General features: G+C 43.7%; 1 protein-coding gene across 20 annotated transcripts in view; it reads left to right on the forward strand.

The window, feature by feature from the left end:
• LOC105259214 (ephrin type-B receptor 1-B) overlaps positions 1-26,713 on the forward strand; it is an 89,687-nt gene that overhangs the window by 19,288 nt on the left and 43,686 nt on the right. For all 20 annotated transcript variants that reach the window (XM_011271026.3, XM_025415515.1, XM_025415514.1 and 17 more), the window contains exon 2: positions 13,023-13,427. In XM_011271026.3, the coding sequence (XP_011269328.1) occupies positions 13,298-13,427 (130 nt within the window). In that variant the 5' untranslated portion in view covers positions 13,023-13,297. The remainder of the gene's footprint in view (positions 1-13,022; positions 13,428-26,713) is intronic.

Here is a 26,713-nt window from a genome sequence, read left to right on the forward strand (position 1 = left end):
TAAAGGTGCGTTTATATCATGTGAACGCATGAATAGAGATGTGATTAAAGCCGAACGAATTTGCTTCTTTGTAAAAGGTATAAGCTAATAAATTATTAACGATATCCGTATTAAAGTTACAGTACTACAGTTGAAATTATGCATTCAGAAAGAAATAAATTTTACATTACTTTATATCGTTCTTAATCATAAGCTGTAGAATGATAAAAATTTGCATGTTTAAAGCGGAAATGATAATTGATTCTTGATGTAATTGAGAAATACGAAACGAGCTTGCATGAAAAAAAAGAGAGGGAGAGATCGAGTTTACTTTACGATTGAATTTTAATAACAATAAAAGTTCAAATCTCCAAATTGCGATACGCGATAATCGAGGAATAAGATGCGATTCCTAGCATCTCGCGGTGCATTTCAAATAGGGCACGCCTGGACCGTTGCCAGAGAAATTCATTCGCGATGAGTGCGGACGCACCTTTACCTTTTCATTCTCCGTCTCTCGTTCTCTTCCTCGCCGCTTTCCTCTTTCCGCTAGCGATGCCTCTCGTAATTGGCGTGACACGCTCTCCCATTCCTTCGTTCTATGAGTCGCGGGAGAAGCGGAGCGTACGGACGATACCCTCTACGTCGTCCTCCGTCCTCGAGGACCCAACGCGATGCCAAGGTTAGCGGCTCGATATACAGTGTCGCGTATATTCTCGATGACGGATACAGCGAGAGAGGAGTTATCTTCCGAATTGTCCCGCTTTATTTTGCACGGAGACACGTATTTGTCGCGTTCGGCGGTGATTCTCCACCGAAAATATTCGGACGAAACGAGGGGAAGAGCAAATTCGTCGCGGATTTTTGAATGAAATTCGCGCTACAAACAGCCGTGCAATCCAGCTAGAAATACATAGCGAAATCCGTAATGAAGAATGCTAAAGATGAATTCTACGTCTCTTCCCCTCCTCTCTTTCTGGAGAGGAGTTCCCGCATACTTTTCAGCGCACAACCACGGCTTTGTGTGTATCGCGGTTTCCCGCGACGACCCGTCGGGCCCTATTCACGTTTATGTTAATTCCACAAACGAGCGGTATTCATAGAGTCGAGATACGCGACAGAAAAATTTCGCATGCAATTTTCCCTGCGATTACGCACGCGTATGATCGCGGAAAAGGACGCGCAACGTCGCGAACGTAGCCGATCGTCGTCCGCATTTTCCCGTGGCTGCGCGCGATCGGATTTTTCGCGCGCGCGCAAAACTCGATGATTTATTATTAATGAACGGCGGACCTGACTTTCGAAGGAAACCATTAATTATCGAGCCGTGCAGATTGCCGCGAAACCGCGCTCGCTCGACCGGAGACCCGACCGAGACTGTCGTGACCTCGTTTCCAACTGCAAATTATAACTTACGGGCTTTGCATTATTTCCCATCCCTCGTATCTCGGGCTCCTTGAATGCACGAATACGCTGTCGCGTGATCCGTGCGCACGGTGGGTCTCTACAATTTTTTTTTTTTTGTATCTGGGGCCGAATTAAATTGCGAAGTCATCTATGGTCTCTCTCTGTAATTTATTCCGAGAAACTCCGTCAATGTGTCCACGGCCATGAGCCATCGAGAGAGAGGTGGCTTAAGCGATGCCAAAACGATAGCTCGATTTCCGATAATTGCTCGATCGATCCGCCAGTACCACCCTCTCCTGACGGACGCTCCCTTTCGACTATCTAGTCGGTTTTTTGGCTTTTTCGGTAGGGAAAAATATCGTATTCGATACCGCATCCGACGCGAATTGCGTCTCGTCAATCGTCTGCTATTATTTAACCATCTGTATCGCGTGAATAACCGCGCGCACGTTTACTCTCCACTTTATCCCCTTTTCTTTTGCCTTCCCTTTTCTTCTCTTTTATTGCTCACCGACACAGCGGGTAACCGATAGTTCGATCATATATTGCATACGATCGATTCAACGGGGAACCGAGAGAAAAGAGGGTCCCGCCGCGTATGGGTAAATGTAAAAAATGAGGTCACCTGGCGGGAGATGGGAGGCTCATAACAATACGATCATAATAACTCAACCAGAAATAACAATTATTTTGATTACAAATACTAATATGATTTATTTCTTTGATCTATTAAGCACCTATTTCATACGTGACGTATCGTACACATTATTGTGACTTATTTAAATGAAGTCAAATGCATGTTTCAAAATTGCAGTTGTACGTATATGAATTTTAAAAAATAATTTTCTACTTTCTTAGAGTCAAGATCCTGTCAAAAAAACAAACGTGCGAGTAACAAGTTGATCGGGAACATGTGGAGGGGAAAAAAATGTGTTGCTCAAGGGACTAGTTTCTCAAATCCTCGAGACCCCTCCCTCGCCAAAGATTTTCGATGGAGGGATTAATCGTGACACGAGTACGACATTATAAACTCGCGTCGTCTCGGTATCGCGCGCACGAGAGACTTGGATCTAAAGTCTCTGCCCGTCACGACCCAGTAATCGCGGCCGTCATCAGTCGTCGGAAGAGAAGTGTAGCGAGAGTATCAGCTGTTGCTTCACCTCTCTCTGGCTTCTGCCCGGCTGACTTTTCTCGCTCGTCTCTGCCGCCCTTCAGGATCATTAAGAATCCATTAAGAGTTTTCCAAACTCGGGAAACTAAATATAAACTAGGCGGCCGCGAACGTAGCAGGTGGCGTCTTAAGCGACCCTCGTACAAAAAGATACGGAGCGAAGGAGAGAGAGCTTTGAGGAGACGAGGATGGGAAACGCGCTCATTCTTTCTTCAGGGACAGCCCCTTCGCGTTGATGGAAGGATTGTAATATTAGGCGCATAGATATCTGGGTTCTCTCTCTTTTTCTTTCACTAGATTGATCCATAGCGCTGACACTTTCTTTAAGATAATTATCATGAAGGCGTGTCAAACAGTCAATAATTCGTTTAGTAACTAGACAATATATTCTTTCAATAGATGTTAATCAATCTTGTATGCAGTTAATTATACGATTACACAGTTTTATCACTTGGATACAATTAGCTGCAATTCTTCGAATGTGTAAAGTTGTCCGGTGGAAACAATAGATTCGCGATAATAGAGAATATGGGTCACATAATACTTGACGTCATTCGAACGAGAATTTCAATCGCATAAAAATCGCGCGGCACGAAACGCATCGGGTACTTGTAGCCGCTTGGAATGTAATACTTGTAACATCTATCGCAGGAGTCGGCGAGTGAAAGTTCATTTCCATCATTTCTTGATCGACGAGCGATCCTACTCGGAATAGAGTTTTATTTTACCGTCGAGTGAAAGTTTTCCTAGGGACACCGCACGGTGAATTTAATTGAAAACCGTCCGGAAGATTGCCGAGAGATACACCATCGAGATTCGTTTTACAGACGCGATCGCGCGTTTATACTCGTGTAAATGTACATACATCTATAAATATACATATACGCGTTCCCTTCTCATTCACGGGAAATTAATCATCTATTCACGCGCGTCGTGCCTTTGTCCTTGGGCGATTAAGTCCAGGCGATATTCTCACAATCTCCTCGGACCGGTAGATATCTGCCGTCGCACGATTTCGACATGTACGCGGTGTACATGTATGCGTGTATCTCACGAAGACAGCCCGACCGGAGCTGGATAACATTCCTTCGGCATTTTTCACCGATTCCTTTTTGCACCGGGGCCCCTTTCTTCGTCATCGTTGGCCCTGCACTCTTTGCGGCGTTCTGATTGTACCGGTAATCGAGGTCGTTAATCACTGTTATTTGTCGCACGACCACGCCGGAAGCACCTCGGTACTGTCGAGGTCGCGGTTAACGAGAAAAATAGACATCGCATTTACAGAGCGGACGAGTGAATGTCGGGGAACACGAGTGCCCAGCATCGGTACGAAGGCGAAACGAAATTGAGAAAAGACGAAGGAAAATTTACTCGCGACCAATTTCCTCCGGGACGTCGTCGACTGTTTCTATTTCCGTTTCATAACAGATATACGAACTTTTAATGCTTGACCGCGAGTCGCTTATCGTTTCCTATCTTACGTATGAAAGAGACTCCCAATCAGTGAGAAACTTTACTTTTTCCTCTCTCTTCCCTCACAATTTCCTATATAATCTGTCAATATTAATTAAAAGTTTTGAAATGTATAGATTTTATGGCTAATTAAAAAGTATCCAGCGATTAATATAATTGCTTTGACCGTTTTAATATAAAATAAAAATTTCATGTCTTTATCATTAAATAACTCTCACTTAAAAAATCGAGCTTTCATTAACTCTATATTTGAATTTGTATATGTATTATTTCTAAATTAATTAATTCGCAAAATATAAGGATTTTTTCTTTAATCTATTTTATTTCATCGATATTCGAGATCTGTGAATTTTTGGAGGGGGAGTTATATATATATATATATATATATATATATATATATATATATATCTTTATATTAAAGTGCCCCCATAAACTGGTATAGTAAGAGGACACTGTTGCACTATAGCCTAAAATGGCGGGGGAACCTCGTTGGGGTCATTACGATCGAGTGCATGTCTAACGAACGGTTACTCGTTAATGGAACTATTCCCCCATTGAGGATCATCCGTGGCACCGTGTGTGGGGTTGTGAACGGAAACCCCATGCTGTCTTCGTTTCCTCTGGGACGACCCTGGGCGTCTGGAATCCCTCTTCGATTTCCGAATCTCTCTCTTCCTCGATCGCATCACATGTTGATCCCGTTTAATTAGAAAAAATAAACCAGCACCCGTTGTTTTTCGTCCACCACTGGTTGTTTACGGATTCGAAGTAACGTTTCGATTCGATGACGTTGGCGAAAACAACTACTAATATCCGTCATGACATTACGATCCGACTTCTTTTTATATTTTTTAGTTGTGACATACATTTTTGGAAAAGTAAAACTTTGAGTATAAATAAAGGATTGTTGACATTGATTTAGATTTGTTTTTAAAATGCAAGAAATTTACAAAAACTATACTGTAAAAAAATATTACAGAAGATTTATATGAAGAATAAGTATAATTATATAATAAATAATAAAAATATATAATATATATTCCTATTGCCCATTATAATTTTGCATTTATTCTTCATATAATTTTAGATGTTTCTTACAGTATAAAAAAAAATTTATTTCGGTTAACAATTTGATGACATATTCGATATCTTTATTCTAATTATTATTCTTACATGTACATGATAAAAAAAAAGTCGATAACTGTGATAAATTCGCATTCTAGCACATTTTTTTTCTATTTTTATATCTTTTTACATCGAACTGCAGTTTAGATTTAAAATTTCTATACATGTAGAATTTTTTTTGCAAAATTATCTCCTACAAACGTCTGCATGATTATCATCAAAATGCATATTGTAAAAACCTATCGCAATATAATCTTGTAATTTCTGTGTTTTCTGAAATAAACAAAAACTTGCTTCTTTAAACTCGGGGGGGATACCTGCTTTATTTGTCACGATACTAAAGAAGTAAACTGGAATTTCGTCGGAAAGACCGTCCCAATAGGATCGAAGGGCGTACAAATCCCGGGTCAGGGCGAAACCACGGTCGTAGCCGATGGCGCATCTTAGGAGGGGGAAAGTAAACGGAGACGAGATGCGAATGAAAATATTTCTCGCAGGAGCGTGAGGTCGTATACGTACCAGAGGCAGGAGGGTGAAGTATCCGCTCGGTCAGTTAGGAGAAACATCCCGAGAGAAGCCTCGAGGGACCGCGCGGGGAAAACAGAGCGTTCAGGGACCCTCCATATGTCACAGGACGATGCTACCCCGATGTCGGGACACGGTCCGATCTGCGCAAAAATGCGGGGAGAATTGTGGGAGTACGGGAGATTCGGGCGGAAGATGAGAGGAGGCGAACAGAGGGAGAGAAAAAGGAGAAAAAACTCTGGATAAGCCGGAAGTGTACGCTACGAATTGCGCGTCAGAGAATATATACATGGTTTTTTTTTTCATGGCAAACATCCTTTTCTCCTTCCCTTTTTTTCCTTCGTTGCTGCGGTAGATCATCCGGATAAGGGAAAACGAGGAGAACGAGGCGGAACGGCAAATTGTGTCGCCTTCGAGAAGGAAGCGATAATTTCTAGGATTCGTGTATAACTCGCGTTATAACTTGGACTGAGACGGAAAGAGAGGCCTAATAATGCCCCGAGGGTACAAAACAGAGATGTAGTCCTTTGAGGAATAATTTTATTCCGAGGGAGAAAACTTGGATCTCTCTTTCTCTCTCTCCCTTTCTCTTTTTCGCGACGCGACGGCGACTGACAAAAGCGTTTTAGCCCATGAGAAGCTTCAAACTTTCCAGTCGAGAACTTCGTCTTCCGCGCCTGTTATTTATTGGATAAAGTAAGTACGCGTCGTTTCGCCGACAACGACGACGGCCGAAGATACGAGCTCCTCCCTTTGACCCTCGCCATCGCTTGTAGAGTCGGTTATAATTTAACTTGGGTATTAATGCCCCTAATTATTAAAAAGTAGCGAACGCGATGAGAGACCGTGTCTCGATTTCTCGGAGAGCTTTTTTAAACACGCTGAGAATTAGTTGAAATTTATGCGCGCGGAAGGAAAAAAAATGAGAGGAACAAATTTCCCTTTACCATTCACACGTCATATTTATCTGTCTATTTCTGTCAAGTATACATCATAATTATCTGCCTAGTTGATAATGTATCCAGAAATCTCTTTTACTCGTAAAAAAAGAAACACGGTCTGTGTAATGTCTCTAGGGAATGATGAACTATACGTCGCGCGCCGAGCTAGCATAAAACTAAATATAGCGGAAAGAGACAATTCAACAGTGTTGCGTAGGAAGAGGGAGAGGAACAGGGGGGGGGAGGAGAGATACCCCAACAAAGGGACAGGAAAACTAAAGGGGAAAGAAGAGAGAGAAAGGCAGAGGGAGAAAGAAGAAACGAAAGCCATATGGCCCTAGACATAGTGCGTGCCCACGAAAGAAGCAACCGGAGGAAGCGCCGGCAACGAACAACGACTCTCGGAGTTTCGTTCGAGCCCTCGTGAAATATAGAACTGTTGCGGCCCCTTGAGTAAAATTATGAGGCACGCGAGAGAGCGAGCGGCCTCGTGAGAGCCCATTGCCCGAAAAGACGGCGGGTATATCATCGTGCACACGCACTCGCGCGTCGATACGGAGATGCGTGTGCGCGTGCACGAAGACGCGGGTGTCATTTCACGATACTTAACGCAATCCGGGGACACGAAGCCGCGACGAGGAGCTTATCGTCGAGATTAGAGACGTATAAATTACGAAGAGCGTAAGCGCACCCTGTCGTTATCCGCGTGCGTACGTCTTCTTTTTCCTTGATTTCTGACGAAGAGAGGAAAGGGGATTCCATCCGCCGTGCGAGGGGCTCGAGAAAAGCCCGAAGAGACCGCTAATGGTCGAACTATTTTGACGTATGCGAACAACGTACGGAACGTTTGTCACGACACGTCACGGATAAACGGAGGAACGTGGATTAGGCTATCACCTGGCGGCAGTCCCAGATTCTGTCCTCCCGTCGTTTTCTCGGAAATCTCTCGTTCTTTTTCTCTCTTCCTGTCTCTCTCATTCCCTCTCGTTCCCTCCGTTTTCCTTTATTCCTCGATTTTCCCTTCTGGTGAAAACGCGATAAAGATTCGCTCGACTCCGTTGAAGCAGATTCTTTACCGCGAGTAGAAAAGGAATGGAGGCCAGGATCGCGTGACTGATCACTGATGAACTCCGCGGAGGCCATTAGCTTTATCATCGGCTGTCCAGTTGCATGCTGGACGACTCGCGATAAGAAAAACGTACTGCTTTTTCTTCGTTACTTTTAGTTCCGCCCGAACGACTCATATTTGTCTCCCTAAGTTTCACAATATATCGCTCGAAAATGGTGTTCTTTGCTTTCGTATCACGCTCACATACATTACATATATATCGAACAAGTTCAATTGAGCTTTCTAAATCTTGAGGATATTGAAAATGGTTTCCGTTATCTTTTTAGAAAAAAATTTCCATTATTCATTATATACATATATCTATCCTTTTATTATTTCTTTCTATATTACGATTTCTCGTAATAAATTTATATTTGAAAGATAATCGTGTGTGCTATAAGGAAGCGGACTAAGCTAGTAAGGAGAAAACGTATGTATAAAAACGTATGTAATCAGGAATGCCAATGCTGATTATAGCGGAATGCTAATGAATGGGGCGAGTCTTATTTCTTATATTTCAGGCGCTCGCGTAAACGTCAGTTTCCTTTACGCGGATGGTTCGTTTAGATAATCTCTCCGACCCTCAATCACGAAAGCTATTTATGGATCATGCGAACTTCAGCGCACACACGCGCAAGCGTCTGTGTATATGTGTGCGTGTGTGTGTGCCATCTTAGCATTTAAATCTCTTCAATGCGTTTCAAACAGTTTTCGCGCGCAGTCATAACGAACAGAACCGGATGTTTTGTCTATTAAACGAATGCATTATCGCGTGCGCGAGGGAGAATGAAAAATTTTTCCGATAATATGTCGGAGAAATCCGATTGAAACTCCCGAGGATCGGATGAGCATAATGGATTCTCGATTACACGATAGTGATATGACGCTGCATTCGGATTACGAAATCTTAATTAAACATTAACGAGAGAATCGATATATGCTGCGTCTGTCGATCGGATCTCTATCTTGCTCGATGCAGCGTTACGGGAGCTCGCATGGCTCACTTTCACCTGGCACAAACGACCGAGCGAATTGCGAAATCCTCGCGGTTTTATATATCGACATATGTGGATTTGTTTGCGTTCGCAAATCTATACTCGTTCGCATAATCACACTATACGATACTCGCTGCAACTTCCGCGATTATTTAATTCCCACGATACGAGCGTAGCAATTTTATAAATTTGAGCGCAAATAATTCAATTGACAAAATTCTAGCAACATTAAATCTTATTTATTTTTAATTGCGTATATTTAACGCGCGACATAATAATTTTGTAGAAAAAGAAAAATAATTAATTTATTATACAGTATAATTTACAAACGATATTTCGTGGATCACGTTTATAAAATTTGATTATGATAGAAAAGTATCGGCGATGATGTGTTGAAAGAAAATCTTTTTTTTCTATTCCTATTCTTATCAGCGTAAATGCGCGATTCTGAAATCGACAAGACAGAGACACAAGCGACCTAAGCTAGAGAGAAAAAATAAATAACGGAATTAATCAAACTAAGCAAAGGAGAGGTTCAAAGGAAGAAAAAAAGAAAAAAAGACATAATAAGATTTCAAAGCGCGTTGTTTTAAAATTCTTATCGCTACAAACACAACGCAATAAAATCTCGGATAAGAAGATCGTAGACGAAGATTCAAAAAAATAGACCTGATCACGCGATGGCCGCCTTAACGACGATGTTCTCTCATTTATCAAGGATGAAAGTTGTCTCGCTTCTTGTGTCTATCCGTCACTCGTTAACCGAACGATCGTTACTATCGTAAAAGATGAGACGGAACAAGAGTGTAAAAAAAAAGAAAGATCGAGTAGAGACGTAGTTTCGGAAAAATAATAGAGCCTGGATCGCCTCGAGAGTGGCAATCGTTCAAGGTATAATAATTTCGAGGAACCTTCTCTTTTCTCCTACACCCTTTGCAGGTTTCCTCCGCTCTTCGTTCATGCTTGCGCTGCTTCTCCTTCCGAGTCTTTTCTTTGTTACGTTTACGAGCCTCTTTGGATTCGAAGTAAAACCGCGTCGCTCCTCTCCCGCCCGCGTTTCTTCTCTATCTCTCTTCGTCCGCACGCGGCATGCCGGTGAAATAAATCCGTGTATTCCGGAGGGTCTTAAATTCAACCGGAAATAGAATTTGTCCCGGGGCGGTCACGAGAACCGGCACGAGAAAAGTCTGACGAAACGCTGGAAACAAGAAGAATCGAACGACGAGAGCCCGCCCGAGTAGCGGTGAAGAACAAGAAGAGGAAAACGGAGATGAACGAGAACTTACACGTTGCTCGGCGAAATTATTCTGATGCTTTATCTAGACGGCGAAAAGATAAAAAAATTACATGTTTCGTAAGAAATATGAGAATAAACTTTAACTTATATTCCGTTAATTGAAATTTAAGATTGTTCCGATTGTATCATACGAGCACTTACGAAGCGAAGCCTTCGCAAGGCCCGAATGTTTTATTATTTACTTTTCGTGTGCGGAAAGATTACTGGAAGTAAAAAATTTCTCTATAAAATTTTATGACTTATTACGAATTAAAAGAGCCGTTATCGTTCTAAAATTAATTACAAAGAAATTGAACGACGGAGTTTCCGTTATATGCATGATTGGATATTTTTTATCTTCATACAACGTGACAATTAAACTGTCATCCATTATGTTTCGGAGATAAAGTCTGTCTTTCGGATAACAAACTTCTTTGGTGTAAGCCCCGTAAAAGAGCGCCAGGGACCGTCTTAATCTGGATAGAAACCTGGCTGCGGCAAAAGTTTTTCGCGGAGTTGTGCGGGAGGAGTGGTCGGAGGGTTTGCGACGGATGGATAGAAGCGCGAGAGCGCGACGTCACGAAAGCCAAGGAGGGGAGGAAGGAGAAAAGCTTTTCACCTTGAAAGGAGGCAAGTGCACTCAAAGATATCCCCGAAAGCCGAAGAGAGGCATTGTGTATACGTATGTATCAGAGGCGCACTCTCTCGCGCCAGCCTGTGATGGGCGAGTATCGCGGCTTGACGCGAAACTCGTTGGAAGAGACGCGGCATCGCACAGAGGCAGGGCTTAAAATTTTCACGAGCCACTCGAGAGTCGGGAGGCCTCCTCCGCCTCCCGAAATCTGCAATTTGGCGTACCTACCTGCCTGGGTGGCGGGTACGCGGAAAGAGGTCTGGCCCGGAAGAGGACGCGAAGCGAGACGAAGAGAGAAAGGGAGAGAGAAAAACGCGAGAGGCCTTTGCTCGTTGAAGAAGGTGGCCAACCACCTACCGAGTGGACGACCTGCTAGCGGGAGAAACGATCCTCGTCGTGTTTACGTCTGCTTTTCGAAGGAAGTAAAAAGTACCGGCAATGAGACGCGGAGATTGGGCAAGGGGAAAAAATGGAAAATAGTGGCTCTTCTCAAAGATACTCGCCTACAGGGCAGCCATCCTTCTCCATCGCCACTTCAGTCCTTCTCTCTCTTTCTCGTGCTTTTACTTGAGGCAAGTGAAGCTGTTTTCGGCAATTTCTTTAGCGGGTCTTATCAAAAAAATGAAAAAGCGGACAGGATGAAAGAAAGTACTACGCATTTGTAGCCCGAAGAGGAAGTCGTTTTCAAGTGGAAAGGGATGAAACGGAAAGGACGATGGAGGAGGCTCGAGGAGGTGCGCCGGAGGAGAAGGAGGACATCTTAAATTTTTGACGAGACCACTCGTCGGGCAACAGTAGAAAACGAATGGTACCACAAGCGGTTGGTAGCCGAGCTAAGAGGCGCTACCTGGCGCACCGACCCGGGCCGAGCCGAGTCGCAACAGCGGCGGCTGCGGCGTTTCACTGAAGTCTGCAATTTCGCGGATGCATCTTGGCTGACCTGGCTAGAATCGGAGAGAAGGGGAAGAAGCGAGAGAAGGTCTTTGCCCGCTTTAGAAGAACTTCTAAAGAGTGCCTACCGTCTCTCTTGCTCATTCTGTTTTTTTCCTTTCTCTCTTTCCTTCTCTATTCTCCTTTCGTCTCTTTCTTTCGTTGTTTCGTTCTTTGACACTCTTGCTCTTTTCCATCTCTTTGCATTTCGGCACTTTAGAATTTCGTTCCTACTTACGGATCCTCGTGCCCGCGCTTTCTCGTACGCGGCACCCTCTGTCTTTTCTCCCTTCTGCCTTGTTCCTCTCGTTTTATCGAAGAATGGCGAGACACCGACCAGACCTTAGAGCTTACCAAAGCGAAAGCGAAAGACAGAGTGTATCGAAAAGAGACAGTCGACACACACACTCTCTCTCTCTCTCTCTCTCTCTCTCTCTTTTTCCCTGCTATATCGCGTCTCTCGAGCACGAGAAGAACAGAAGTCGAAGATGGTGGAAGCGAGAAGGAGACGGATAAACGCATGGTATTGATCCTAAAACCTCTTACCCTCTCTCCAGTCCTACCTTATCCCGACACCCTTCCACTATCGCGATGAACCCCAAAGTTTTGTTCCGAGTTTTCGCTCCTTTTCTTGTTTTTTTTTATTCTTACTATTCTCCCATCCTATCGTTGCTACTACTATTTTCCTTTTCACGCACGGTAATTGAGTATTGAATACAAAGTCCGGTATTACCGGAACTCTTCGCCAATATAATGCAAGTTGACCTTGAACTCTATATATGTCGTTCGCGGCTTTTACTTTTCTTCTTTTATATGACATATATTTTTGTCATCATTGCCAAACCTGAATTAGATACTAAGTGCTAGCATTTTTAAAAAAACAGCGCGTATAAAGAATATCTTACAACTTTATTCTTACTATTTTTATATTAATGTTTAGCAATTTATTTTTTTTAATAATTATTTATATGTATTTTTATAATTACCTACAATTATAAATTAATATTAAATTTTATGTTTATATCAAAAAATGAAAAGATTTATTATAGATAATGTTGATTTATTTTAAAGGAAACAAAAATATTTTGCATTCAATCAACGAACACTGTATAATTAAAGCATGTTTGTAAGAGAGAAAATAATGTTTTTATGAAAAGTTATTGGAAGAGTGAAGAAAACTAATGAATGTAATTCTACCTTTTCAATCAAACAAGCGATAAAAATCATATTACTTGTCTATGTATATCGAAATTTTGGAGTATGTATATATATATGATTTTTATCTCTGTATGATTGAAAAGATAGAATTACATTAATTAGTTTTTTTCACTCTTCCAATAACTTTTCATAAAGATATTATATATATAAAGGGAAAAATATAATAACATAACAAGCAGAATAAATGGTATATTTTTAGATTCTAATATGATTAATATGATTAATTTTTATTTTTTTCAGGTTCATCAGCCAGTAAAACCGCTCTTTGTTTATGAGGCTTTGATCCACATGGAAAGCTGTGGCCGGTGAAGAAGGCGGAGGTGGTGGGTGACAAAGAGGGTGGAGGAATTCGATCGGTGGTAGCCGGTGACGAGCAAAGACGACGACGCGAGGCGCGAAGCGGATCTTTGAGGAGGCATGAGGAGGCGAGAGTGACGACACTGCATCCTCGCGCTGATCGTGAGAGGACCGACGGCCGTCCACTGCGGCAGTGTGGGGTCCACACGGCGATAAGAATGGCCCCCTTCAATATGGCGGGCGTAGCAGGCCTCCTAGCCACCTGCGCCGCCGTTGCTGCTTCCGCTGCCCACCTTCTGCCGTTGCTGCTGCTGCTAATCTGCCCGCGAGGGATCCAGGCGGATCAAGGTAAGCGCTCGTCCGTTCCCCCCTACCTTTTACCCTACCTCTTGCTGTCTACGTACTTACGTAGGGCTAATCAAGCCGAGATGATAGTCCACGGCGACACCCCGGGTCGCGATATATCGCGCCAATTGCCATTCTTGGATGTATACTTAGCCAGATGTATCGAGGTTGAGTCGAAATGCTTGTTGCCGCCACGTGATCGATCGATCTGTAGTCTCGGGAAAATGGAGTCTTTCGATAACCGTTTGTTAATCGCGCAAATGACTTAATTATCTCCGTATTGTCCACGCGATGGCTTTTATTCTATTAAATTAAAATATTTTTAGCTCTCGTTAATTATGTCGCAATTCACTAAAGAAAAATAATACGAGATACCTCCAATTACGCGAGAGCAATTTTTTTCAGAGCATATGACACGATGGAAAGTAATGGCACATGTATACCGCGAAAATAAATACAGTAATATGCGGAATATCTCTTTTGTTCTCGATCCAAGACATTGGTACGATTCTTTTTTCGACGACTAACGGAGAAGCGAACGTAAGGGACACGTTAGCTCGCATCAAGTCGACGTTTCCTGACGCTCCAATCGTAATTTCGCGGTGCGGCACGGCACGGCACGTGATTTATTGCGCGGAGACGCTGAATACCAAGGAAAGAGAGAGAAAGAAAGAGAATGACCAAATTGCCACGACACTAATTACGTACGCACCGCTATACTTACCCACACGAATATTCTGGCGGCCGATCACGTGGCGGCTATGAGTTCCTCGTCTACTTTAACTCACATTAGGCTATTATTTTATATAATCCGTCCTCCTTTTTTTCTCATGAAACAAAAGCCTCCAACTCTTGTTCAGCATTTCTTCTAATATCGTATCGTGATTAATACAGCGCGGCGCTTTATACATCGTGGCTTTAATAAGGGTTATGAAAGAGCCATCATTATAAATTAGCAAAATATTTTACTCGGTAATTTTTTCCAGCCTAAAATACCTCGGACACACTTTACTTTAAGTATAGTCGCAAGGCCAAATATATGTATATTGACGGGAAGAAATTTCAGATCCATTTACATCAACCATGCGCTTTGTCTCTTGTCCACCCTTAATCGCGATATAATTTCTCGTCGCATCGAGATTCACGGCAAGGCACTTTTAATTTTCTTTTTTCTTCTCCCCTTGTTTTTTTTCTCCTTTTTCTTATGAGCGTCGAGTCAGTATCTCGAGGCGATGGATGTTGTTTGCTCGGATAAAGAATTCTTCTGTGCGCACTGCCCTCGTCTCGATCGTTGCGAACGTGATTTAACGGAGCCAAGATTGGCCTTCCAGTCCCATTATGCGTTTCTGAAGATCATCCACGCAGGCTACCCGGAACGTTTTCCATATTTTAACCGAAAAAAAGCCTGGCGCCTCGGGCATCTCGATGGCTCGCCCTCTCCGCGGCCCCTCTTATTCCCCCCTTTCGTAGAGGGGAATAACGATAATTTCGTAATGCGGACCAATCTTCCGAATTGCGAGATCGTCCGAGGTGCTGGTAGTTAGCGTTCGGGGATTAAAAGGGGATCGTTTCGTCGCGCTTTTGGGGACGGTCCGGCGCGCCGGCTGCCCGAGACGTAGAGACGCCTCCACGAATTCGGCCAGCAGACTCGCGGCATCCCGTCTTATTTTATACGATGCGATTTTAGGGCGTTTTATGAAAAATAAGGTGCATAAAAAGAGGGGCTGAAATCCTTACATTTTAGACGAGAAACTATTAATATGGAAAATGCATATGTGTGTGAAGGGAAATTTTAATTTCTATATTAATTTTTTTGCGAAATATCTATTATATACTTTTGACCTAAATAAACGGAAATAAAATTTATAATGTATGAATATAATTTCACAATATATATACTCCTGGATAAAATTAACGCATAATTTTTTTTCACTTTTTCTAGCCAATATTTAAATTTTAACGAAAAATTTTAAAGAAAAAGTGAAAAAAAATTATGCATTAATTTTTTGTCCAGGAGTATGTTATATAATTTGATAAATTATATCATATATATTAAAAGAAGTGTGTGTCTTCTAGCGCTATAGAACTGCGCTGTTTTTTTACATAATCGATTAGATAATATTCGACCACGTGTTCCTTGCTTCTGGCGAATTTCGGGACCGACTCGGTTTCAAGATCTCCGGGTTACATCCTGCGATTGCGGCCACCGCGGAGTACCCGCGGCAAGTTTCTCCGGTGGCCCCTCGAGAGTTCTTCTTCCCTCTCCTCGATATGTAACGCGTTTAATGGAACTTGCCAAGGATCCGTTCCCAGTGGACCGTGTCTGCCGATGGAAGCGGCTAACTTTGTTTCCCTCGACTCGCACGAAACGCGAGCTCCTCGTTATCCTTAGCCCCGCGATATCTTTGCGAAGCTCGCTTCTCTTCCTCTCGCCCTCCCCTCCTCTCCTCCTCTTCTTTCTGTCGTCGCTGCCGTCGTCGCTAACATCTGCGAACTTTATCCTTCGATCGCATTCGTGATCCCTAAGATGCGCGTCCATTACTTTAGTTCGCGAACTTTCAAATTTACAGGTACGAGCACCGCCGGCTCCGGGAAGAGCCTGGGCCACGAGATATCGGGACTTAAAATTCTTCATCGGTGCGTGACGTCTCGCGAAATCGAATTCTTAACTACTAGAATCGTAGTTGCACTCGTGCCTCCGATCTCTCTCTACGATAACTGATCGATTTAGCTCAGCAGTTTTTTATCTTTTTCGAACCGAAAGAAAATCTCGTCGATATAAAAAATATTGACAGTTACTTATAAATGCATGTATCTATTTTCTTAACATTATAAATACTATTTAAATTCGCTTGAATTCAAATAATTAAAGAAGTACTTATTTAAATTTGCTACTATAAACAAAAAGAAGCTGATCCATCATGTCTAGCTTAGCCTTCGATTTTTCTTCTCGATCGCGAACGAAATCTTTCGAGAATTTTAAACGAACCGAATCCCGTGTAATGTGGCGGTTCGAGATTCAATTACTTTCTCGAAGTAAGGCCCATGAACATTCGCTACCACCGTCCACTCGTGCCCCGAACTCATTTACCGTTCAGAAGCGAGTCCATCGTTCTGCTCTCCGACGATGCGATCGCCCGGAGAGAGCCCGATGAAACCCCACCCAAGGCTCGAAACTTCCTTTCATTCGATTCCGTTGTACGTTAACAGACATTAGCCGAGAGCCAACGCGAAATCAGAAATGGACGAACGAATCGGAATTGCGATAGCGCGGAAGTCCCATCGCTCCTATAATTGCGTCCCTCGCTAACTTCTCCGTTGATCCGTTTACCGTAAACGCATTAATCGATACCGCCCACTCGATGTGCAGCTGTCTTCGGGTGGCCCGAGACGTTGATTAAATTTTAGCTAATCCCGCTCGTAGAGCGGGATCCTTCATCCTGTCTTTCATCGCACCACGCGCGCGCGCGCGAGCTTCCGAAGCTCTCGAACGTCTCAGCGTGGAAGAAGTTAGCGATTCCCCGATGCGGGAGCGACATCGGGATATCGGGAGCGAGAAGCGAGAGTAGCCGGGAACGGGTCTCGCGAGAAGCAGTGCTCTCTTGCCGAGCAAACTCGATTGCCTCCGCGAAAAGGTAGAAAGACTCGTTCGAGTTGCGCTCGTGGTCGTGCGAGAGCCCAGCTCGTCGCTTTTATTCCTTCCTCCTTCGGCTCCTTGTCTCTTCCTTTCTCTTTTTCTCTCTCTCTCTCCCCCTCTTTCTCTTTCTCTCGGGCTGCTGCCTTCCTCCTCTCTCTCTCGTTTCTTCCTTTCTCTCTCAGGGCACGGTGAGTAAGAGACGCGGCAACGCCGCAGGAATGCCCCCGGCCAAACCTTCCCCCCCCTCCCTCCGTGTGCATACCTGTACAACCTACTACTCTGATCTCGGGCCTCGACTGTACGCGAAGGAAGCCTGGCAGCATCCTATCGGTTCGACAAGGACGGAATAGGACTTGTCCTCTATCGTCTGAGAAATGAAGGAGAGAGAGAAGGACAGAGACAGAGAGAGGGAAAGACTACGCGCCTGGCTCTTTTTATGTGTGTACGCAAAGATTGGGCTTATGGCTTAGGTACGCTTCCTCATACGCGAGGAAAAGATCACACGACGAATGTAGGCTACTATCATTGATCGAGTCCGATGGAAGACGGACTGTGACATTGCGATTAAAATGGGAGAGAATGGGAGAGAAAAGCAAGAGGGCAAGAGAGGAAGAGGAATTCGCAGTGGTACTTCTCCAGATGCATCGATGCATCGCGGCGAAAATGCCTCTATCGCGAAATTGATGGTCTTACGACCCGAGTACTATGCACTCTTCTTGTCCATTACGCAACACGGAGCGAGATATGCGTTATCTTGTATTTAGTATCATTCGAGACATCGAGAAACGATCTCGTAAATAAAAATCGTTAGACGATCCCGCGTAAGGTGTTCGAAAAGCTGGAAGAAAGCGTGATAGCGAAATTTACGGGAATCACCTGTTCGTTTTCGGCGTCAATTAAGAATGAGAATGACGTTCGGCGAGTTAATATATTCGAGCTATCGGGCGTCATTATCGGGAACCTGTCAACGTCTCGATACGACGTTTAACTTATATCTTTGGAAGATGTTGACTCTATCGATGCCGACGGACGGGACTGATTCTGGTTATCACGCCGCCGATCGATCTTTCAAATCGGGTTCTGGCGCGCCGAAAAAACTTCATATTTTTAACTCGACGTTGTCGCGCACCCTCCCTCGCCCTCGCGGAATATCAATGCGATTTAAATATTCAATATCATCGGCGACGTGCAATATCTGCCCAAGCTGTGGCACGAGTCACAAAGGGTCGCTTCGGTATAACCTGCCAGAATAAAAATCAGTATTTTTTTATCCCGAAGCTTTTTGTTTCGTCGGATGATTGGACGAAACCGCGCCTCTCCGCCGTCCATCTCTCTCTCTTTATTTTTTTTTAATGCCATTCTTATTTCTATAAATAGCAGAGCGAGCTTCCACGACGGAATCATCGCAATTCCGCTGAAAGGAAACCGTCATCGGTGGTCCCTTTGTCGCGCGCGTTCGCTCTTGGTAGATTTTCCGTCCGACGACGTCGACGAAATCCCGCCCGATCGCGAGCCGCAGAGACAAATAAACTTGTCAAACTCAGAGCGAGATGGGAAAAACGCGAGAGAAAGACGGGATCATATCTCGGAGCGTACATTCGTGTATGTGTGTACAAACGTGCGCTTTGAACGTGTGCGTAAAACGAGCATTGCGCGAGACGAAACGCGATATGCATGCACCGGGTACGCGAGTGAGCATAAATTTTAATCGCCGAGAAAAATCTCGGAGAGTGAGAGGTAAGAAGGGAGAAGGACGTCGGTCGAGAAGAGGAGGAGACAAGTATAGAGATATATAGAGAGGTTAGGCATGCCGTCCAATAAAACGCCTCGAATAGCGGGGCCCGAAGTACGCCAACGACGAACGACTCGTGTTAGCCCCGTGTTACGTGTTTCCCCATTTCAGCCAGGTATTCAAACCGGTATAATTTCCGTGAGTTCGAACCGCGATGCTGTAGGCCACGAGTGTCAAACTCGACTCTCCTGCGCAAACTGTCGTAAACATTCAATTTGTTTATAATTGCTCGCCAATTGTTTATAAACACGGCGCCGATTTGCGACATAACGCTTCGTTATAAATTTATAATAATTCATTCGTTATAAATTTATAAACGAATGAAATATGCAGGGTCCACAATATTTAAAAAAAAAAAATTTTTAAGTTATAATTAAAAAATCCACAAGCCAATAATTTATACATTTTAATTTTGACGCGTCGTATCATGTGTTTCACGTATGAATGAAATATACACCGTGCGTAAAAAATTGAATCTAAATTTCTTTTCGCATGACGCAAAGTTACTTGCGCACGAGCAAGGTAATCCCACGGAGAACGATATTTTGAATAATTTTATTACGAAACGAAGGGCAAATAACAATTTCTTGAGCGGGGAAACAATATGTGGGGATGAAACGAAGCGAATTGCTCCTCCAAAGTGGCGTATATCGACGTGTACACCCGACACTTTATATACGTATTCTCTCTCGGTTTTTACACCTCCATGCGCGCCCGCCTTCTAACTCTCTTTCGTGTTTCTTCTCTCCGCGCGTCTCCGAAGAAAGAGAAAAAACACTCTTCTCTTCCCTTCCCTCATCCCTCCATAAAGTCTCTCGAGGCGTCGCGACGAGGGCGTGAGCCGTCGGCCGGTTACATTTCCTAGCAGACCATTATTTCTCTCTTACACCTACGCGCGCGTGCGGCCAACACGCGCAGACACACACGAGTCCCGGCGGTTGCACGTGCACACCGGGCGGGCTCCGCATTTTCTCCCTTTTTGCCCCCGCTACTACATTACCTTTTCCGAGCAGCAGGGAGTTAGGAGTGTCTCGCTGCATATTAATGAAAAAATTTGTGACTTCCCTCCGTCATCCGGCAGCAGCAGCAGCAGCAGCAGCAGCAGCAGCACCTGCGAAAAAAGAAAGAGTCGGAAAAAGAAACGAGAGATTTCTCATCGTTGTTGGATCTCTTCTATTTCCTCTTGCGGCCGCGTCTATCTCTCCTGCGTCTTTTGCTCCATTCGGTGTGAGACCAGCGCCGTTATAACGACACCGTAAATAAGATATTTCGTGATGCAAGACCGACGTTTTTCGTCTCGAAGGCAACAGTACTCGAGAATGAACATGTACGACACGTGTAAGGAAGACTCCAGTCGCTTAGCGCAATCTTAAATAATTCGAAATGTTTTTCTTGAGAGAGCCAAGTCGCGATCGGGAAGCAGAAATGTTTCAAGTGGTACTTTCCATTTCGGAAAATTAAGGCAATTTTCTCGAACGCTCTCGCGATAAATTTTAATTTGCGCGATCAAGTGTAACGGTTGCACTAACGCGATATATAACTAAATAAGGCTCGGGTTCGGCGAATAAGCGGAACAGCCGGATCAGGTACACACGAAGGTCTCACGTTTATCGGAACGAGTTTGATGTCGTGTATTCGTACGGAACACGATCAGGTGTGCGCGTAAATGCACTTCTAAGACAGCAGTTAGGAGGCAAGCCGTTGTTGCATTCACACGGGGCTCACATTTAAACGCGAAGGATGCATTTAATGTCGCGTTTAATGATAGTACACGTTAGCGATGAATTTAATGCGTCCGCGCGCGCGTAAATATTCCAAGTGTACGCGAAACGTCGAGGTTTCGAAATTTTAACACGCGGTCGTATTTCAAACTCGCTAATCCGGCCATAAGTCAATCTAAGCGTTAAAACTTCGGCACAAAATGGCTCTGTGAGCTTATATCATATATATATGTCATATAAAAATATGTCGATATTAAATCGATATTTTCCGCGAGATCTCAAATCTGTATCACGCTAGAATTCCGGAGCACGACATTTATCGTCTCGCTTATTTATTTTCGAGCTTTTTAATAGCCGCGTCGACGACGTCATCGATTATCGGGCATCAGGATGACTTTGGATGACCCGAGTTTTAGGCGCATTCTGACAAGATGGTTCGCCATTTCCATCGCATGGACCACCGAGGTCACCGATGGACGGAACTCGACCGGTCGATTCGGGCGAGAAACGAAACGAGATAACTTATGCGCGTGACTGACTCAGGTTCCTCGTTATTTTGGATCATGTCATAAAATCTCGGTCTTAACAACGCACGCGAGGATACAACCCCATCCTGTAGACTGGAATTGAAAGATTCCTGGGAACAGCGGTCGACCGAGAGAAAGAGAAGAACCGGCGGGAGAAAGAGAGAAAGATAGAGAAACCGCAAATATCTCCTTCGACCGCGAGAGCGAACGCTTTGCTAATGAACCCTCTCATCGCCCTCATCGTGCTGATTAACGACTTCTCGAACGAACCGGCCAGTCTTCGCGCGCTGATCAATATCACGTTTTTTAGGAAATTATCTCTGCGTGAATGTGGTCGCGGCTCTATTTAATATAATTATTTCTACGAATTTACCATCCTGTCTTTGTCCGTTTAAATCCGTCTCGTTATTTTAAGGATGCTAATCAAATTCCTACATCATTAGCAAAAATTGCGACATTTCACATGATTTGTCGCGCGAGGTTTTTTTATGACATGCAATAACATTCCGGAATTTTATATGTAAAAATATATATAATTTCGTCTGTTTCGCATTCTCTTAAATCTTTGATTATATTTAGTATCACGACGACGTATTATTGAGGTAATTTATAAGACAACTTTTCCTTCTTACGGGATATCGTGCGATTAATCGAACGCATTTATAAAAGCGAGCTTTCGTCATCCGAATTCCAAGGATACGTTCTCCAACAAAGCGGATGCTTTTATGGTAGGTGCTGACATTACGCGGAAGAGCAGTAATGTAGGCAGAGGGGACAAAAAGGGATCAAGGAAAAAAAAACGAAGACAAATAATTGTAATCACCTTCGCTCGTCCGTAAAAAGGAATATAATGAGCGAATCGTTAATAAAATAATTATAATATTGGGAGCCCGATAATAGATTCTCGGAACGCATTAACCCCGGTTCCCCCCTCTCTTCCTCCCTCTTTCCTCCTTTTCGAGATAAATCGCACTCGTTGCGTGTAGATACCAAGCGAGAAAGAGACCCTCGCATGCTCTTATGCACGCGTACAAGACACGTGCAAAATCGTGGCACGTCGCAATCGAGTACCTATATTCGTGCACACACACACACACACATACTATAATAATAGCTACACGAACGCCTCTAATATTCTCAGTATGTGGAATTTATCGAACCGTAGGAACTGCCGATCGGACAGGTGGCTGACAAATCGCATTGAAGAAAATATATAGGCCGTGCCCCAAGTTCTCGCACATTGCCTTTCACATGTTACTTTCCTTTTTGCCTTACACATATATATGTGTCCCGTCTAGGGACAGATCAAGAATCGTCTTTTCCTCGGCATTGTTGATAATACGCACAAAATACACAAAATATATACGTTTATGTGTGTCGATTGCGTCTTGTTTGCATATGAAGATTATCAATATACGCGGATTACTGACCCGCATAAATCTCCGATAAAGGCAGAGCATCGCGACGCGACGCGGCAATTTTCCGATGATTCTCGCTGATCGCTTCGGCGAATCGACGGCCGACCGGCGCGGTAGAAAAAAAAAATAATAAAACGTATAGGAGAGACGGACGATAGCCCACCCGATTCTAACGAGATATTTATCCTCTTTTTGTCGGTCGCGCTGGTGAGATCGTGCCGGGCCAATTAAAAAGAATAACGAGAAATATAATCGCCCGAATCTCTCGGAGTCAGCTCCGCTGTCTCTCTCTCTCTCTCTCTCTCTTTTTTTCCCTCTTTCTCTCCCTCTCGCTTTTTTAAAACAGAGGACGAATTTTTTGGCGGGTATTTGGCCCGATTAATTTAATTATCGCGATCACAGCATAAGGATCTACCTCCTTGTAGAGATGGCGCGGTAATTTACATAGTGATGCGAGATTCTCGACCGTTTGAGAAACCGGACCGAAGCACGATGCAAACACGGAAGAGATCGAATCGATGGGAGGCGATCAGGATCGGCAAAATCGGGCGTTGTCAAGCGAATTTATTTTTCTCCCGTGACTACGCAAACACGCGAAAGAGAGAAACAAAGAAATCGGACGAGGATCACCGATCGGTTCGCTTTGTCCGACGATCGTTTGGGACGATTAATTTGATTATCGCGATCTGATAGCAATTTACATAGTAATACGCGGCTCAAGACCGAGAAAAAAAAAAGAAAGAGAAGATGCGAAGAAACGCTCGGTGAATCGAGGCAAAGAAACGAAGAGCAAAGAGAGAGGCGACTCTCGTAGTCACCGAATCCCCCGCTTATACGTCTCTCCTCGTTGTTTTAGATTAGAGAATTCGATTATCGCTGTCGCGTCTCGGATGGAAGGTTTCTATTTCAAAAAGCTTCACTCGGTGATTTACATGCTAATACCGAAATCGCTCTCTCTCTTTCTTCTCTTTCTCTCTCTCTCCCTTTCTAGCACACAGCCATACGCATTCGAGCGAACGGTATATAAGATAAATTAAAGCTCTTTTCACACCGCGATACTGCGTATCGTCGCTGCCGTGCATATCATTCGCCGTTAATACCGTAGGGGAAATTTATGAACGGGTGAACGATGAGGATGCGAGAGAAGGGAAAGGATGATGGGTTTTATTTATTCAGATTTAGTCAAATTACGATGCATGGAAACAAATAAATACATATTTCGGCGAACCAGCCCCGTTCCAGCACACGAATGATTGATATCTTGGCTCCTGACTTTCTTTTTCATTTGTTGGTCTCATTCACTTTTATATTTGTTTGCTATAAACGCTAATTTGCATCTAAAAAAATTCAATACAGAAAGCTTCTTATTCAATATTGTCGCATTGTCATCAACTTCTTCATTCCATTAACAATATGAATCTTTTATATCTTGCATTTGAATACGTTTCTCTTTAACTACTTTAGTATGATAAGATACTGTTTCTTTGTCACGTGTGTCACTCGCACACAATTTTAATTAAAGGACTCAGCCTAAAGTGTTAATAAGGGCTTTTCTTTTTTTTCATTTATCTTCTTCTCTCCTGGCAGAAGCGCCGAAAAAAAAGAAAGCGATGAAGAGGAACGAGAGAAAGGCAAAGAGGGTGACTTTGGGAAGACAGTCGGGGCGGGCAACGGGAAACAAAAGAATAGGGGCCCCACTTGAAAAGCACAATTGAAATTTAAAATCCATATGCAAAGAGCGCCGCTGGCAGAAATGGAGAGGCGGTTGGAGGATAGGAAGAAACGAAGGAAGGAAGAGAGAGAGAGATTCTATATTACTTTCTCGCTAACTCTCTTTATTTCTCTCTCTTTTCTTTATCCTTCTTTGAGGAGACGCTCGATTTCTCGCGAAGCTAAATCAATTATTTAACGAATATACAGCTCTCGAAAAGAATACTTTTCTTCTATCGAGAAGAGTATACTTTTCGAGAGCTGTATTCCTTAAATAATTGATTTAACATGTGTATACATTATGCGCCAACATAATAACGCTTTGTAAATGGTAATTCCACCCATGCGTCGCTGGCCCATCCACGACGTAGGACGACCTTCGAACCGCGTCTACCATTCCATCCTATCGTTTGTACTCCCTTTTGCTTTCTCGCCGCCACCGCCACCTTTCTTATGCCGCCTAGTCAGACTTACGTTTGTGAACCTACGTAGGTCTACGGGATCCCGCAGAGACAGCGGGAGAAGTCGGGGGTTAAGTTACCGAGCACCTCATATTTTTTCATCCTCCCGGGGAATCTTCCCTTTTACTTCCCCGCGTCACCTTCCCCTTCGTTCTCCTAACATTTGAGAAGGGTAATAATTCCGCCTACGAATTCGGAGATCCACTTTCACAATCGGGAAGATTAGGGAGGGATGACGAAGTCTTGACGCGCGCGAGAAAAACTGAAAAATAAATTGTTAGATGGAAATCAACGCGTCGGTGCTGGATGTACTTCGATTGTCCATTAATTCTTCAGAACGTAGTTCACGAGACAACCTTTTTTTATCTCTGTACATTTGTGAACAAAATTTAAGGCATGGCGGTATATAATTATTATTGGAATTTTAAATTAGACCCTAAAAATACCAGATAAAAATGATGTAAATACATTTAAGTATATACATCTCGGAAGATAATTAGATTCTAGAGAAAATCACTCATTTTATTCGCAATTTGCTTGAAGAGAAAGCAGTTATGCTTTCATAATATTCACATGAAGCTGTACAAAGGATGATTGTGTTCCTAATCGCAATCTCTTTCGCACACAATGCGAATTCGACAGTAAACCTCTGGATGCCCCATTGGGGCTACACCGGAGCGCGTATGGGTCAATGACACCCCAGCAAATGGTTCGAGGTGCGATAGGCTACATCAATGCCGGAGAGGGGATGCACGCGGATGGACGGCAGCGGGCGGCGATCGAGAATGAAACGAAAGGGAGACAAAGAAAGGATATATAAACGATAAAGAGAGAGAAAGAGTGAGAGAGAGACAAACAGGGATCTTGACAAATTGGAAGGCTGTTAAAGCAAAGGCACGGAGGCGTCGCTCGTTGGAATCGGAGAGGAAAGAGAGAGAGAGAGAGAGAGAGAGAAGGATCTCAATGAGAGAAAAAGAGAGAGAGAGAGAATAAGTCGCGGGAAAAAGACGGGCCGCGCGACACTCGTGTCACGATGGACCTCGTAGCGGCATTTTTAGAGCCGAAATAAAGTGGAGGAACTAACGTACACACACGGTCGCTTGAATATCCGCTGGGCGCGCGTCGTAAGACGTAGGTGGTCTCTGTTTTTGATGTCTTTCTCCCTCTCTTTCCTTCTCGTTTCCTTCTTTCTTTTACTGTCATCTTCATTCTCGTTCGTTTCTTCGTTCATCCGCTCCATTCTCGCGCTCGTCTCTGAATCGCTAGCCAGCGCATGTGCCGGCGATTAGATGAGCGCATACGCGCTCCTCATCACACGAGCTTCTCGAGACGTGGAATTGCGAGACCGCGATTCCCTCGCGAAAACCGGACATCCCCGGTTCTCTCTCCGTCGATCGATCGCGCGCAATCCCGATTTGCATTTGACACGCCAACACGAAACCTTTAATACTTGTCTAATGGTACGATTCTAACTAGCGATTCTAAGCTTCAAGTATAATGATTATAATAGGAATTTATTGGATGATTATAATGGGAATTTATTTAATTGTATAAAAATTGTAATCGTAAGAGAAAAAAGAAAGTTTATTTCAATTTAATTTGGAAGATTACAATCTTTGATCTGTCTACGATTATGTATTAGTTATATTTAGTGTTTGATAATATATCTCTATTAAAGTCATGAGATACAAAGAAGCCGAACGAATGATAAAATCGAATGGATCGGGATGGCCAACGGGATATTTCGTTAAACCCTAAGAAACTTAGAACGAAGATGGAGGCGAGATATGAAACGACCTCGCTCGACGCTCCGACGTATGAAATGCAAATCGACCGGGATAAAGATGAAATCTGGATAACGGTATCAAAATCTGGAATATACTTCCTCGATGCGCGAGCACGATGGGAAACGCAAAGGACGGCGAGCAAGTAACGTCGCTTGTTCGCGTTTATGTGTCCGATCTTGATGAAACCGGCGGCAGTCGCGCTCGTCTTCAGAGAGACAGAGAGGAAGAGAGCGAGA

The sequence above is a fragment of the Camponotus floridanus genome, unplaced genomic scaffold (genome assembly GCF_003227725.1).
Source record: "Camponotus floridanus strain SB8 unplaced genomic scaffold, Cflo_v7.5 scaffold121, whole genome shotgun sequence".
Taxonomy (NCBI): Eukaryota; Metazoa; Arthropoda; class Insecta; order Hymenoptera; family Formicidae; genus Camponotus; species Camponotus floridanus.